This window comes from Pongo pygmaeus, chromosome 3, assembly GCF_028885625.2.
Source record: "Pongo pygmaeus isolate AG05252 chromosome 3, NHGRI_mPonPyg2-v2.0_pri, whole genome shotgun sequence".
NCBI classification, from domain to species: Eukaryota; Metazoa; Chordata; class Mammalia; order Primates; family Hominidae; genus Pongo; species Pongo pygmaeus.
In genome coordinates, this window is record NC_072376.2 from 152531372 (window position 1) to 152544713 (window position 13342).

A 13342-nucleotide genomic window follows, 5' to 3' on the forward strand; every position below is an offset into this window, starting at 1 on the left:
TCAAGATGTATCTTCTATATGCAACAGTGACAAACAATTAATAAGATATATCCAATACGCATTTCCCAGCAAAAGGGTTCATAACAGGGGTCAGTTAACTACGGCCTGAGGGTCCAATCTGGCTGCTGCTCATTTTTGTAAGTAAAGTTTTATTGGGACACAGCCATACTCATTTGCTTAGTATTGCCTATGACTGCTTTAGCTCTACAAAAGCAGAATTGAGTAGTTGCAACAGATATTATACGGCTTGCAAAGCCTAAAATATTTACTATGTGGCCCTTTACAGAAAAAGTTTGCCAACCACTGGTTTATAAGAAAACAGCTGGTCGGGTGTGGTAGCTGATGCCTGTAATGCCAGCACTTTGGGAGGCTGAGGCGGGTGGATCACCTGAGGTCAGGAGTTCAAGAGCCCCCTGGCCAACATGGTGAAACCCTGTCTCTACTAAAAATACAAAAATTAGCTGGGTGTGGTGGCAGGTGCCTGTAATCCCAGTTACTCGGGAGGCTGAGGCAGGAGAATCGCTTGAACCCAGGCGGTAGAGATTGCAGTGAGCTAAAATCGCGCCATTGCACTCCAGCCTGGATGACAAGAGCAAGATTCTGTCTTAAAAAAAAAGAAAAAAGCCCTCATAATTATGGAACTGGATTTAATCAGACACTGGGATGGAATGACCCTACAGGAACTGATCATCTGTAATTTTAGTTACATGGCTCTTATGCTTATTCATGAACTGGAAGACTGACTTATTGCTTTCAACTCTTTACTTCTTCCCTGGATAGAATTATATATATCCTGCTACTTTGCCATGTGACCTTGTAGTGCCTCCCTCAGGGTGGGTGGAGGATACATCCTGCCCTACTGACTTCTCGCTTGGCCATCTGATCTGCTTTGCTGGTAGAACACAGGCAGAAGTGGCTGCAGGCAAGTCTCACGTGTGAAGGGCTGGGGCAAATTTCTGCTGGCCTCCTCCAGACTTTTCACTGTCTCCACTAGAAGAATATGCCCTAGGGGGCTGTTGCTCCGTTTCTCTTGTAAAGAAAACATGTGAAACAGACTTGAACCCAACTTGAAACCTGGCGTCCAGCCTAGGCCAGCTGAGCTTACCTGATTCCAGTCAAAAGTGGCTGAACCTCAGCCAACCTACAGAACTATGAGTGTAAAACAAAATGTTTGATTCTGTAAATTACTGAAAGTTCTGAGGGCATCATTATGCAGCCTCATCACAACAATAATAACAGAAAAGACTAACACGTATGGCTACGGTCTTGTGTTTCGGAGCTAACAAAGAAGCTAAACCCTTCCCTTTGTAACTGGGTCAGAGCCTCATGTCAAAAAAGAGTCCATTCATCATTGTGACATTGTGGGGTCAGCCCTGTCAGTTGAATGGAGGAAGAGGCCTATTTCTCAGATGGGAACAGAAACTGAATGGGAGGTAAGCCATGCTTACAAAACACGAGGCAAAGAGAAAACCAATTTCAGATAGTATGCTTATTCATAAACAGATCTGTTGCTAAGGAATAAGAAGAATCCCAGAGAGGGTACCAGAAAAAGCCAAATCAAGACTCAAGAGCTAGAGTTTAGCCATCCTCATAAATAAGACATGAAGTGGAACAGGACGTGACCCTCTGGGAGTGGGCTTACAAACCAGAAACTTGTCATTTATAAGCTAGAATGTTTTTATGCCTCTTACACTTTCTTTGTTTCACTCTTGTCTTCTGTTTGTGAAAAAAGAAATTGTCTTGTGTTCCAGAACACCTCAGCTGGACTAAGATGAAATGGAGGCATCCTGTGTGCACAGGCTAGAGCTTTAAAGAGCATGAAATGTTCCCCTAGAGGGCCAGCATGTGACTGCAGCACAGACACTAAGAAAGGGAATGCTCGGCCAGGACATAGCTGGCTGCCTGGCCCAGCTGCTCTTTTTTTTTTTTTTTTTTTCTTTTTAGATGGAGTCTTGCTCTGTTGCCCAGGCTGGAGTGCGGTGGCATGATCTCAGCTTTGCCTCCCAGCTTGAAGCAATTCTTGTGCCTCAGCTTCCCGAGTAGCTGGGATTACAGGCATACGCCACGACACCCACCTAATTTTTGTATTTTTAGTAGAGATGGGGTTTCGCCATGTTGGCCAGGCTGGTCTTGAACTCCTGACCTCAAGTGATCCGCCCGCCTTGGCCTCCCAAAGTGCTGGGATTACAGGCATGAGCCACCATGCCCGGCCTCAACTGCTCTTTCTACCTGGAGGTTTTACTCTAGGACAGACACACAAGCTGTTCTGTGATTTATGGGTGAGGAAACTCTCTTATAGGGTCAGATTCTACATAAGAATAAAAACACTCTTCCTCAGAATATAGAAATATTTATTTGAGGGTTTGCAAAGGAAAAGGACACTTTAATGAGGAGCTTGGTCTGAGCTGGAACCCAGCCTGGGCAGAGAGCCACAGAGGCACATAAGTTCCTACCACTAGGCTTATTTAACCTCACATAAACAGTGCAATGAAAACCACAAGGAGGAAATTACCTTTCTGATTCATAAGGATCTGGAAGAAGAGCATTGGTAGAAATGCAAGATGAAGTCGACTTATCAAAGTGGTACACTGAATCTGAAAAGCAAACAAAAATACCAGTACAGGTGCAGAGTTAGGGAAGAGCATTTATAACACTTCTCTCTATTCATGGGACAACAAAGAGTTAAAAAACCAAAAATCTTAATCAAGTTATACCAACTAGAATGAAGTTCTTCAATTTAAATGGATACATTTTAGATTTACTCTTCAGTTTTATTTTCAGGCCTTCATGAACAGCCATCGGATGCATCTCTTAACATTCCAATTCACTCTTGAATTTTCCTTATTAAAATGACTTAAAGGATGCTTGGGAATCAATAAAATGCTTTGTCATGAAATCTGAGATCTCTTGGCTCAGATCAAATTTGATGATGGTTTTAAATTTTTCTGGTGGTTTTCTTCATTACAGATACAGTCTACAGAATCCAACAACTGAACCCTGGCAGTTGTCTCCTTCACTAAGAATAAAATTCTGCCTCACCAGAATTAAGGAGAACAGCACTGCTTTTGATAAAGCATTAACAAAGTAATCTCCTTTCTATTACGGTGGTTCAGAAGCCAATTAGTAATTTACTCTAGAAATCAAGGCACACAACCACCCTAGAATGAACACTGGCTCTCTGTGAAGGATTAGCCTTAGAGAATCCTCACAGACAGCACTGAAGATAGATGCTCTGAAGACTGATAGGTAAAGAAACAAGATTTAGAATCAGAGGGCTTACTCCTGCAAAGTAAATGATTATATACACTAAGGGAAAACTCATAATCCCATTAAGCAATTCTTCAGTAGTTACCAATGATTACTAGGTCCTCTTTCTGTTTGTTTGTGAGTGGCTTTTTTTGTACAACCAAAACCCCAATAAATGCCTCAAACTAAAAGTCAGAAACCAATCTAAATCAGTCAGTGTCTGCAACAGAAACAGACCATTTGAGTGTTTCAAAGAGAATTCAGTTCAGGGAATTGGTCATACAGGGGATGGAAAGCTGACAAGCCAGATGGAGCCATGAAGAGCCCAGACACTGGCAAGAGCAGGAAGCTGCCACTGGAGGCCAGAGGGACAGAGGGCACAGTGGTGCTCCTGGAGCTCTGGAGCTGGGGTAGTTGGAACTAGCCTGGGCCTTCCTCATGGGAGATGGAATCAGGAGGTGATGGGGCCACTGCTGGAGATGCTGGTTGACACAGAGAGGGCTTCTTCCTGTTGCCTTCTCCTGCTTTGTCCCCAGCCAGCCACTGCCCTCCCTTTGGCCAAACTCAGACAGAAGTCAGACGCACAGGAGCCTGAAAAATGCAGGCCGCAAGGGGCAACAGCCTCTTGCAATAATAGCGGGCAGTGAAAGAATGATGAATGGATTGGATCTGAGAGCAAAGTGGTAACAGACCACCAAACAATCCATGAAAAGAATTTAAACCACCCTCCCCCACTTTTTTTTTCTTTTGAGACAGTCTTGCTCTGTCACTCAGGCTGGAGAGCAATGGTGTGATCTCAGCTCACTGCAACCTCCTCCTCCTGGGTTTAAGCGAGTCTCCTGCCTCAGCCTCCCAAGCAGCTGGGATTACAGGTGCCTGTCACCATGCCTGGCTAATTTTTGTATTTTCAGTAGAGATGGGGTTTCACCCTGTTGGCCAGGCTGGTCTCGAACTTCTGACCTCTAGTGATCCACCTGGCTCAGCCTCCCAAAGTGTGGGTATTATACGCATGAGCTGCTGTGCCCAGCCATCACTTTTTATAAATAACCAAAATTGTGCATGGAATATATGTTCTATTGAGTGGAAATTTTCCTATGAATTCCATCTAGCTCCTTAGACTAAAATTTTTATGACAAATTTACTGAGTGCCAACTACATGTACAACACTAGGGACTGTGTAGATACAAAAAGGATTAACCTCTGTTGCTGCTTTCAGGGAGTGCGCACTATCTCTTCCAATGCCTACTGTCCCTTCTTCTGCTCCCTTAGACATGCGCAGGCTGCAGGCACAACCTTTACTTTTACAGATTTTACACATCCTTTACTTTCCCTCCTTTCCTCTATAGTATGCTATGCCCTTTGACTAGAATTCATTTATTCAATGGACAAACATTCATTATAAAAAGTGAGTTAAGCCTCAAAGATGGGGTAGGAATTAGCCAAGGAAAGCAGTTACTATGTGGAGTAAGGCTGACCAGGTGAGAAGCAGTGGCATAAGTGAGAAACTCCACAGGAAGTAAGTAGAGAACTAGAAGTAGTTTGTGGTTACAAAAGCACACAGAGAAGCGGAGAAGCTGGTGAGGCGACAGGTCAAGGAGAGTTTTATGTGAGATATTTGCATTAATTTCTCTCCTTCCCCAACCATTGGACCCTACAGTCACAGCACCCTGTACCCCCTAACCCACTGGCTAGTCAGCAGGTCAATAATTATAACTGGAAGGGGCAGAGGAGAGACACAAACATGGCAGAACATTAGACTAAAGATCTCTCCATGAGATCTTCAGAGTGCCAGAGCAGCCATAGTTCCTGGCCCTTTTGAGGCTCAAACTACTCAACATTTCAAAATACCTGAGGTCTGCAGGAATCTTGCCAATAAATCCCCCCTTTCTTTCCTGCCTTAAGTTAATTTGAAGTGAATGTTTATTTGCAAGCAGAAGTTGTTGTTGTTGTTGTTGTTTGTTTTGTTTTTTTGAGATAGAGTATCTCTGTGTCACCCAGGCTGGAGTACAGTGGTGCTATCTTGGCTCACTGTAACCTCCATTTCCTGGGTTCAAGCGGTTCTTGTGCCTCAGCCTCCTGAGTAGCTGGGACTGCAGGCACACACCACCACACCCAGCTAAAGCAACCAGAAATTCTAAAAAAATAATAATTCCCTTGAGAATTCTCACTCTCAACATTTTTATTTTATTTTTATTTATTTTTTTTAAAGACAGGGTCTCATTCCTGTTGCCTAGGCTGCAGTGCAGTGCACTCAGCTCACTGCAGGCTTGACTTCCTGAGCTCTGGTGATCCTCCCACCTCAGTCTCCCAAGTAGCTGAGATTACAGACACACGCCACCATGCCCAGCTAATTTTTTTTTTTTGTATTTTTACTAGAGACAGGATCTTACCATGCTGCCTAGGCTGATCTTGAACTTCTGGGCTCAAGTGATCCACCTGGCTCAGCCTCCCAAAGTGCTAGGATTACAGCTGTGAGCCATCAGGCCTGGCCTACTGTTTCTTATTTATAGCAAGAAGAATGTAATAACAACAACTTTCATTATGGTGTTTTATGGTAGGTGCTAATATCCACATTTGGTAATGAGGAAACAGGTTCTGAAAAAATAAATAACTTGCCCAAGGATAATATAGTAAATGTTAAAGCTAGGTCTCAAATTAGGTGATTCTTAAGTTTAGGCACCTGCCACTAAAAATGTTTTAAAATTGGCATCACCAATTGGGATCCTCCCTTGTTTCGAGCCTCCTCATTTCTAAACATTACAACAGTGTCTCCTTTCAGAACATAGATCAAAGGCATAGATATCAGAGTTTGTAGTTCAAAGATTACTGCTTCCTTTTTTTAAAAAAATAAACTTTTCATTTTGGAGTAATTTCAAATATACGACATGCATCACTTAATGAAGGGGATACATTCTGAGAAATGTGTCGTGAGGCGAGTTGGTCATTATGCAAACACCAGAGAGTGTACTCACACAAACCTAGATGGTATAGCCAACTACACACCTAGGCTATTAATAAATGGTAGAGCCTATTGCTCCTAGGCTCCAAACCTGTACAGCATGTTACTATAGGGAATACCATAGACAATAGTCACCTAATGGGAAGGATTTGTGTATCTAAACATATCTATACATAGAAAAGATGCAGAAAAAATATGATGTAATCTTAGCTGGGTGCAGTAGTTTATGTCTGTAATCCCAGCACTATGAGAGTCTCAGGCAGGAGGATTGCTTGAGGCCAGGAGTTTGAGACCAGCCTGAGCAATACAGCAAGACCCTGTTTCTAAAAAAATTTAAAAATATTTAGCTGGGCATTGTGGTGCATGCCTGTAGTCTTAGCTACTGGGGAGGCTGAGGCAGGAGGATTGCTTGAGCCCAGGAGCTCAAGGCTGCAGTGGGCTAGGATAACACCAGTCCACTCCGGTCTGGGCAACAGAGTGAAATCCTGTCCCTTAAAAAATAAAACAAAATAAAAACAAAAATATGGCATAATCTTATGGTACCACACTTGTTATGGGCCCATGACTGTATACAGAAAAGTCGCAAAGAAAGCACAGAGCATCCTCACTGTTTCTCCTAATGTTAACTTCTTACAGTGCATGGTACATTTGTCAAAATTAAGAAACCAACACAGATACATTACTATGTACAAAACTCTAGACTTTATTTAGATTTCACCAGTTTTTCCACTAATGTCCTTTTTCTCTTCCAGGATCCAATCCAGAATCCCACATTGCATTTAGACTGTCTCCATTTTTAACTTAAAAAAACAAAAAAGACATTTAAAGCAACCCAAATTGGACCTAAATATAAATGCTAAATTTTCCACTTTTGGACAAGCTTCCTTTGGAGATTCTTGTTCAGATCCCAAATAACTAAATACTATTTAAGCGTATTAATGCCTAGATTTATTGTCTTTTCTATTTTTTTCTCCCTATAACCAAACCTGGATCAGAAATACATGCATATATTGTTTTCAGACCAATTCAAATAGCTTTCTTAAGCTGTGCCACTCAAAATGCAAAATCTTGATTTTTCTTTGTACATTTTCCAGATTTTCTACACTTAGTAATTTTATACTCAGAAAAAATGTTTAGTTTGACATGTGTACTTCTAAAAGGAAAATAATACTTTTTTCAAATATGGATTCCATTGGGTTCACTCATACATTGTGCTCCACGCAAGATGTTGGGCTTGAGATGCCAATACGCATTTATATTTTCCAGTCACAGCTCAGGCTCAATCAACTTTACAGTTTAGAGATCTACTTGATTTGGTTCTTTATTATCATAGTACAGTTTTTTGGAGAGATAACCATTTGAAATCAATTGAATTACTGCTGTCATTTCTTTATTCCCTCCCTATATGAGAATTATATACCTAGGCCCTTTGTCACATGACTTTTCAGTATCTCCCACTAATGTGTATGGTGTAATTTCCCTGTCTCACTGATGTCTGGCTTGGCCATATGACTTGCTTTGACCAGTGAAAAGTGAGTAAAGTGCCACCATGTCAGTTCCAAGGTGAGGTTTCAAAAGGCATTGCAGGTATCTGCTTATGCTCTGACACTTCTGTGATCCACTGTGGGAAAATCTTGCCCCACATTGCCATTGTCCCTTCAGATTAGACCCCAGAATTAAGACGAAGAGAGCTGACTCAAACCTGACCAGAAGCCTCAAGTCTGGCCTGGCCTCCTAAGCCCAGCCTCAGCCAGCTGGAGTACAGCTGCTCGGCAGAGCTGTGGTTGCTGTTGTAAACCACTGGGCAGGTGCAGTGTCTGCTATGCAATAAAACCTGACTAATACACGATTAAAGAGAACTATACAGAGAGGAAAAGAAAAGAAGCTTCTCTCAAATCAGCCCTAACAACCTGCTTTGGAATTGGAGCAACCCATCTGAAGCAGATTCAACTTACTTCCAGGCATCAGTTCAAAGTGAGGCCTCCCTTCTTCAGTGGACGTAAGGGTGGCCAGTTTGCCTTCTATCATCTCTCCATCAATAAATTTCCCATAAAGTGCGGTCCTCTCATCAGGGTACACATAGGCTATCTTCTCTCCAGTCATCTCCCCATCTTCATTTACATCTCCTACAAGGCTTCCTCCATCCTGATGGGAGAAACCAAAAACCAGAAAATATTATATATAGTATGTCTAGGACATGAGTTCCAAGAAATTTCTCTTCTGCACTCCCATTATTAATATAGTACCAGTAGGGATAATAACAGTTTAGGAACCCAGAGCTTTTCACCTGGGTAAGAAAAACATGATGCATAGCTCCTCATCCAGCTCCATACAAATATACTGCTAGAAAGTCATATGCATTTGGGGCATGTATGCCTGATTTAGAGAGTGGGAGATTCCGTTCCAGTTTGTAATCCGGGACAAGTTACTGATACTCTATCTTGGTTTACTATCTAAGAAATAAATAATGTTTCTTTGATATTTGTAACATCAATTACCAATATTTAAAGGAAATGTAACTAGGTGTTATTTTTGGCCAAAATCAAATATGATGACGATCTTTAGCAAGACACTCCTACCCACTATTCATATGATCTCCCTTCTCAATGTTAAATTTTGGATTTCCAGTGTGTTAGGAAAATATTCAGTTCAAATTTACTTAAGAATTAATTTAGTGTACACAAGTAAAGAGAGCTATCTGCACTTTTTCAGAGGCAAACAAAAGGATGTCTGGACACTGCCTTTCTGAGACTCCTATACCATCACCTTTTTTGGAATTAGAAGGAAAAGTGAAAAAAGATCAACTAAATTCCACTTCCATCTCAATTCTCTTTCCACTCTATTTCCTGCTCCCTCTTGCCTCCTTTTAGCAGAGAAGCCCACTTAGCTTCATGCTTAACTCTTTCATTTACTTCATTCCTAAGGGTCATTGAGTACTTTAGGGCAGAGGCTATCATATAATTCTATATCTTGATAAGTGTTAGGGACACACTAGGTGATTCATAAACGCTTTTTAAATTGAACAGGGTTACCAAAAAGTAATGAATAATTTAAGCTAGGGTGCCAGAGATGTTTCTTTCTTTCTTCCTTTTTTTTCCATCTAGAAGGTCCTCATGGTATAACTTTGAAAACTTAAGACCTTAGGGAGTTTGATTTAACGATAGTAATGCCATGACATCTTTTAAAAGCTTGGTTAATTTCTCCAACTTGAGGATCTAGGAACAGCTGGCTACTCAAAGTCAGTGATGTAGGATGACTTTTGAGTGATCCCAAATGCTGACTTTTTTTTTTTTTTGCCTTCTAGGAAAAGGGCTGTAAATTTAAAAATGAATCATGGCACTTACATAGAAAGAAAAATACTTAGAAGCATTTTTAATGGATAGAAAGTGCACTAGGGATATAGTCATTGCTCTTTCTTCTCTTCAAGTTAATTCTTAATAATTGAGCATAAATGGAGATGATACTTCCTGCAAGATCTGCCTTCAAGCTTTTAGTGACGATTATTGAATGGAAGGGTATAGTACATTTGTGCTTCTTATACTCCATGACTAACATAAGATAACATTACTATTTATTTAAAACAGAAGTCTGTCTTTCCAGGGTCTCACACCTTTCCCCTTAAATGTTTAAATTTCTGGTTTCAGAGGGAGTGAATTTATTTGTCCAGAATGATACAGTAGAAATTCTTCTTTCATTTCCAAAAGGAGTTACACATTTTTAATTAAAAACCTTATATGAAAAACTTTTTCACGGTAAATTTTTGAAAGAAATACACTGTCCTTAGAGTGAGCTTACAAATATGGACTGTAGGGAAAATCATCACTTTTTTCTCCCCTTGTTCCTGCTTTGGCCCGTTACAGAAATTTCCTCCTCTGCTGTATCAGGTATCAGGGAGTGTGGGGGGAGAAACGGCTGCTTTCTCTCCTCTGCTCACTGGCTCCTCCTCGTGGGGGGGAGAAATTGTTCATTTGACTGGTGAGCAGCCAGGGTCTGACACCTACTGACACCCATTTCTCTACCGGGTGGGGGTTAAGAGGACAAAGGCTGCTTTTTTGCTCACCAATGCTCCTTCCTAAGGCAGAGTCTTCTTTGAGATTTAATGAGATAATTAAGGCTAAAGGTTAAAATGTAGCTATATTTTTGGTTTTCAAAATGCAACCACATTGAGCGAGGCCAATCCATTCACCAATCTTGGCACATCTTTGATCCCATCTAGGGACTTTAATTGACAATGTCACAAGTAAAATGACAGGTAGTAGGAGAATCTGGCAATCCAACACTTTGCCTCTTTCCTATACTCATCTCTATGTAGAGAGTTCCACTTACCCTGACTTCAAGATGCACTGTCACATCAGCAGCGCCCCAGCACTGGGCAGCAAGATGCCCACCCTGGCTACTCACAAGGCCAGGTTTCAGTCTTCCTACCCTGGGCAGCACCTCCACTGCTTCTGATCTTTCTGCTTCTCTTCTCCTAAGCAGTACATGTTACAACTTTTGATCTATCACAGATCCTACCAAGAGGATATTTAAACGCTTTAGCAATTCTTACAAAATGTTTTACAACATTCTTTTCTTATGCCCTATTCCTAGATTATAACTTATTTTTTAAGAACAATGATGTGTAAGTGGATTTAGCTGGGGTTACTTTTCTTGTTATATATGTAACTGATCGTTTCTTTTTATTAGCATTTTTTAATCATAAGGTTTCAGAGTAAAAAATGTATTTTCAGCTTGGCGCGGTGGCTCGCACCTGTAATCCCAGCACTTTGGGAGGCCGAGGCAAGGAAATCACCTGAGGTCGGGAGTTTGAGACCAGTGCCTGGCCAACATGGTGAAACCCCATCTTTACTAAAAATACAAAAAATTAGCTGGGCGTGGTGGCATGTGCCTGCAATCCCAGCTACTTGGGAGGCTGAAGCAGAAGAATCACTTGAACCCAGGAGGCGGAGGTTGCAGTAAGCTGACATGGCACCACTGCACCCCATCCTGGGCAACAGAGCGAGACTCTGTCTCAAAACAAAAAAAAGTATTTTGACTTAAGTTATGAACAAAATAAAATATTAAGCAAAATATTTTCTGGCCAGGCGCAATGGCTCATGCCTGTAATTTCAGCATTTCAGGAGGCCAAGGCAGGTGGATTGCTTGAGCCCAGGAGTTTGAGACTAGGTTTTAGAGAAACCCTGTCTCTAAAAAGAAAACACAAAAATATTAGCCAGATGTGATGGCATATGCCTGTAATACCAGCTACTAAGGAGGCTGAGGTGGGAAGATGTCTTGAGTCTGGGAGATGGAGGTTGTAGTGAGCCAAGATCGTGCCACTGCACTCCAGCCTGGGCAACAGAACAAGACCCTGTCTCAATAAACAAAAAATAAAATAAAATAAAGATAAAGTGTTTTCTAAGGTGTATTTTCTGAAACATTTTCTGGAAATTCAGTAACAACAGATGGGACATTTGAAATGCAAACAAAAATTAGAGCATTAATTTCCAACTATGGGTTCTGCCATATCTTTTTACTTTAATAGACTCCAGAAATATCATAAAATGCTATCAAATACTCAAAGGTAAGTTAATTTTAATTACCTTAATTTAAACAATATAAACCATAAAACACCTTAAAAAGCAGTTAGTGGAATTGTAAAATCAAGTAACAACAGTGCAGTAAGCTCCTCCAAATTAAAAATTGCTGGACTGGTTTTTACATATGAGAAACAGGGAATAAAACTAATAGCAACAATGAAATTTTCCACTATCTCCCTCTATGTGCCAAAAGAATTAAAAGCAATATATTTGCCTTTATTAGTGATACAATAAAACCAATTTGTCTCAATTTGTTTTAATCATGATTAATTACTCCTTGCCAAAACAACGCTGAAAAATAATTAATAATGGATTCAAGGGCCAACAATCTAAGCCAATAGTGAGTAACAGTGAGCGGGTATGCCTCATAAACTCTTGGCGTCAGCTGTGGTGACTCTCAGGTTTCACAGCTCCCAAGTTCTAACACACAATACATTTTACTCTTCATTGTGAAGAGTCACAGTATGTTACTTTCCAGCAGAGTGAACAGTCACACGGCTTACTGGGTAATATATCCAGCACACTCCATGCCGAATGTTATCTTTATACTGCCCCTTGAAGATCAGTCTCCCATCTGTGTCGTATTCCTGGGCTGGACCATTCAGCTCTCCGTCTACATACGTGCCCTGGAGAACTCCCCCATCTTCGTAAGTGTAAACTCCCTGGCCCTGCAAGGCATCATCCACGTAATACCCCTCCAGGGTGCTGTGAGGAAAGGAAAAACAAAAAGGAATAGTCAGACCATGACTCGACTCTCTTAGAAGAAAGGATCATATCCAAGGAACTGCATGCCCAGCTGTGTCAGCCCTGACATGGATTCAGTGCAGCCTCCTAAATTATCATCGACTGCTAGGAAAAGATGCTTCAGGGATGTGGGTAAGACTGAGAAGAAAGACGGAGATTTAATACCCAATCTCATGGTTCCTGGGAATCCTTTTACTCTGCTGGAGAAAATAGAGAAGAAAAAAGCTACTGATGGAAACTGAGAACAAGTTCACTTGAGTATGTTTCCAGGCAATAGAAATTCTGGTGTTACCTGTTCCACACGCAAACCATTCATGTCTAATTTCCCTCAAGAGTGCTCCAGAATTCACTGGTAGTTCTCAAGGGTCTTTCAGATGGCTTGTTTATAGTAATCTCTAATGATACAAATGTGGCTTAAAGTGTGTGAATGTCTACACATTTGTTTCAAATCACTAATGTATTATTTATCAGTGATAGCCATAATTGGTATCCAGTCAAATGAAATCCCTTCCATCTCCTTGGAAGACATATGGGGATTTATTTAAGTATATCTGTATATCTATGTATGTACGTATATCTATGTATATACATGTGTATGTGTGTGTGTGTACGTATACATACATCCATGATCATGGCCAGTAGGGGCAAGTAAGGAAGACTGAAGGCTCCACCCTGCTGATATCATTAGCATCCTGATAGTTTGAGACCTATGGTCCTATACCAGGAGAAAGCTCACAGGGATGCTCACGTGATTTTACCAGCACTTCTCCATCTCTCTCCTTGTAATACATATTTGCAAGTTCAGGAACATGTT

At 41.1% G+C, this 13342-nt stretch overlaps 1 protein-coding gene across 2 annotated transcripts in view; it reads right to left on the reverse strand.

The window, feature by feature from the left end:
• SETD7 (SET domain containing 7, histone lysine methyltransferase) overlaps nucleotides 1-13342 on the reverse strand; it is a 50950-nt gene that overhangs the window by 14723 nt on the left and 22885 nt on the right. For both annotated transcript variants that reach the window (XM_054486754.2, XM_054486756.2), the window contains exons 3-5: nucleotides 12288-12489; nucleotides 8161-8350; nucleotides 2513-2594 (exon numbers count right to left, since the gene is read on the reverse strand). In XM_054486754.2, the coding sequence (XP_054342729.1) occupies nucleotides 2513-2594; nucleotides 8161-8350; nucleotides 12288-12489 (474 nt within the window). The remainder of the gene's footprint in view (nucleotides 1-2512; nucleotides 2595-8160; nucleotides 8351-12287; nucleotides 12490-13342) is intronic.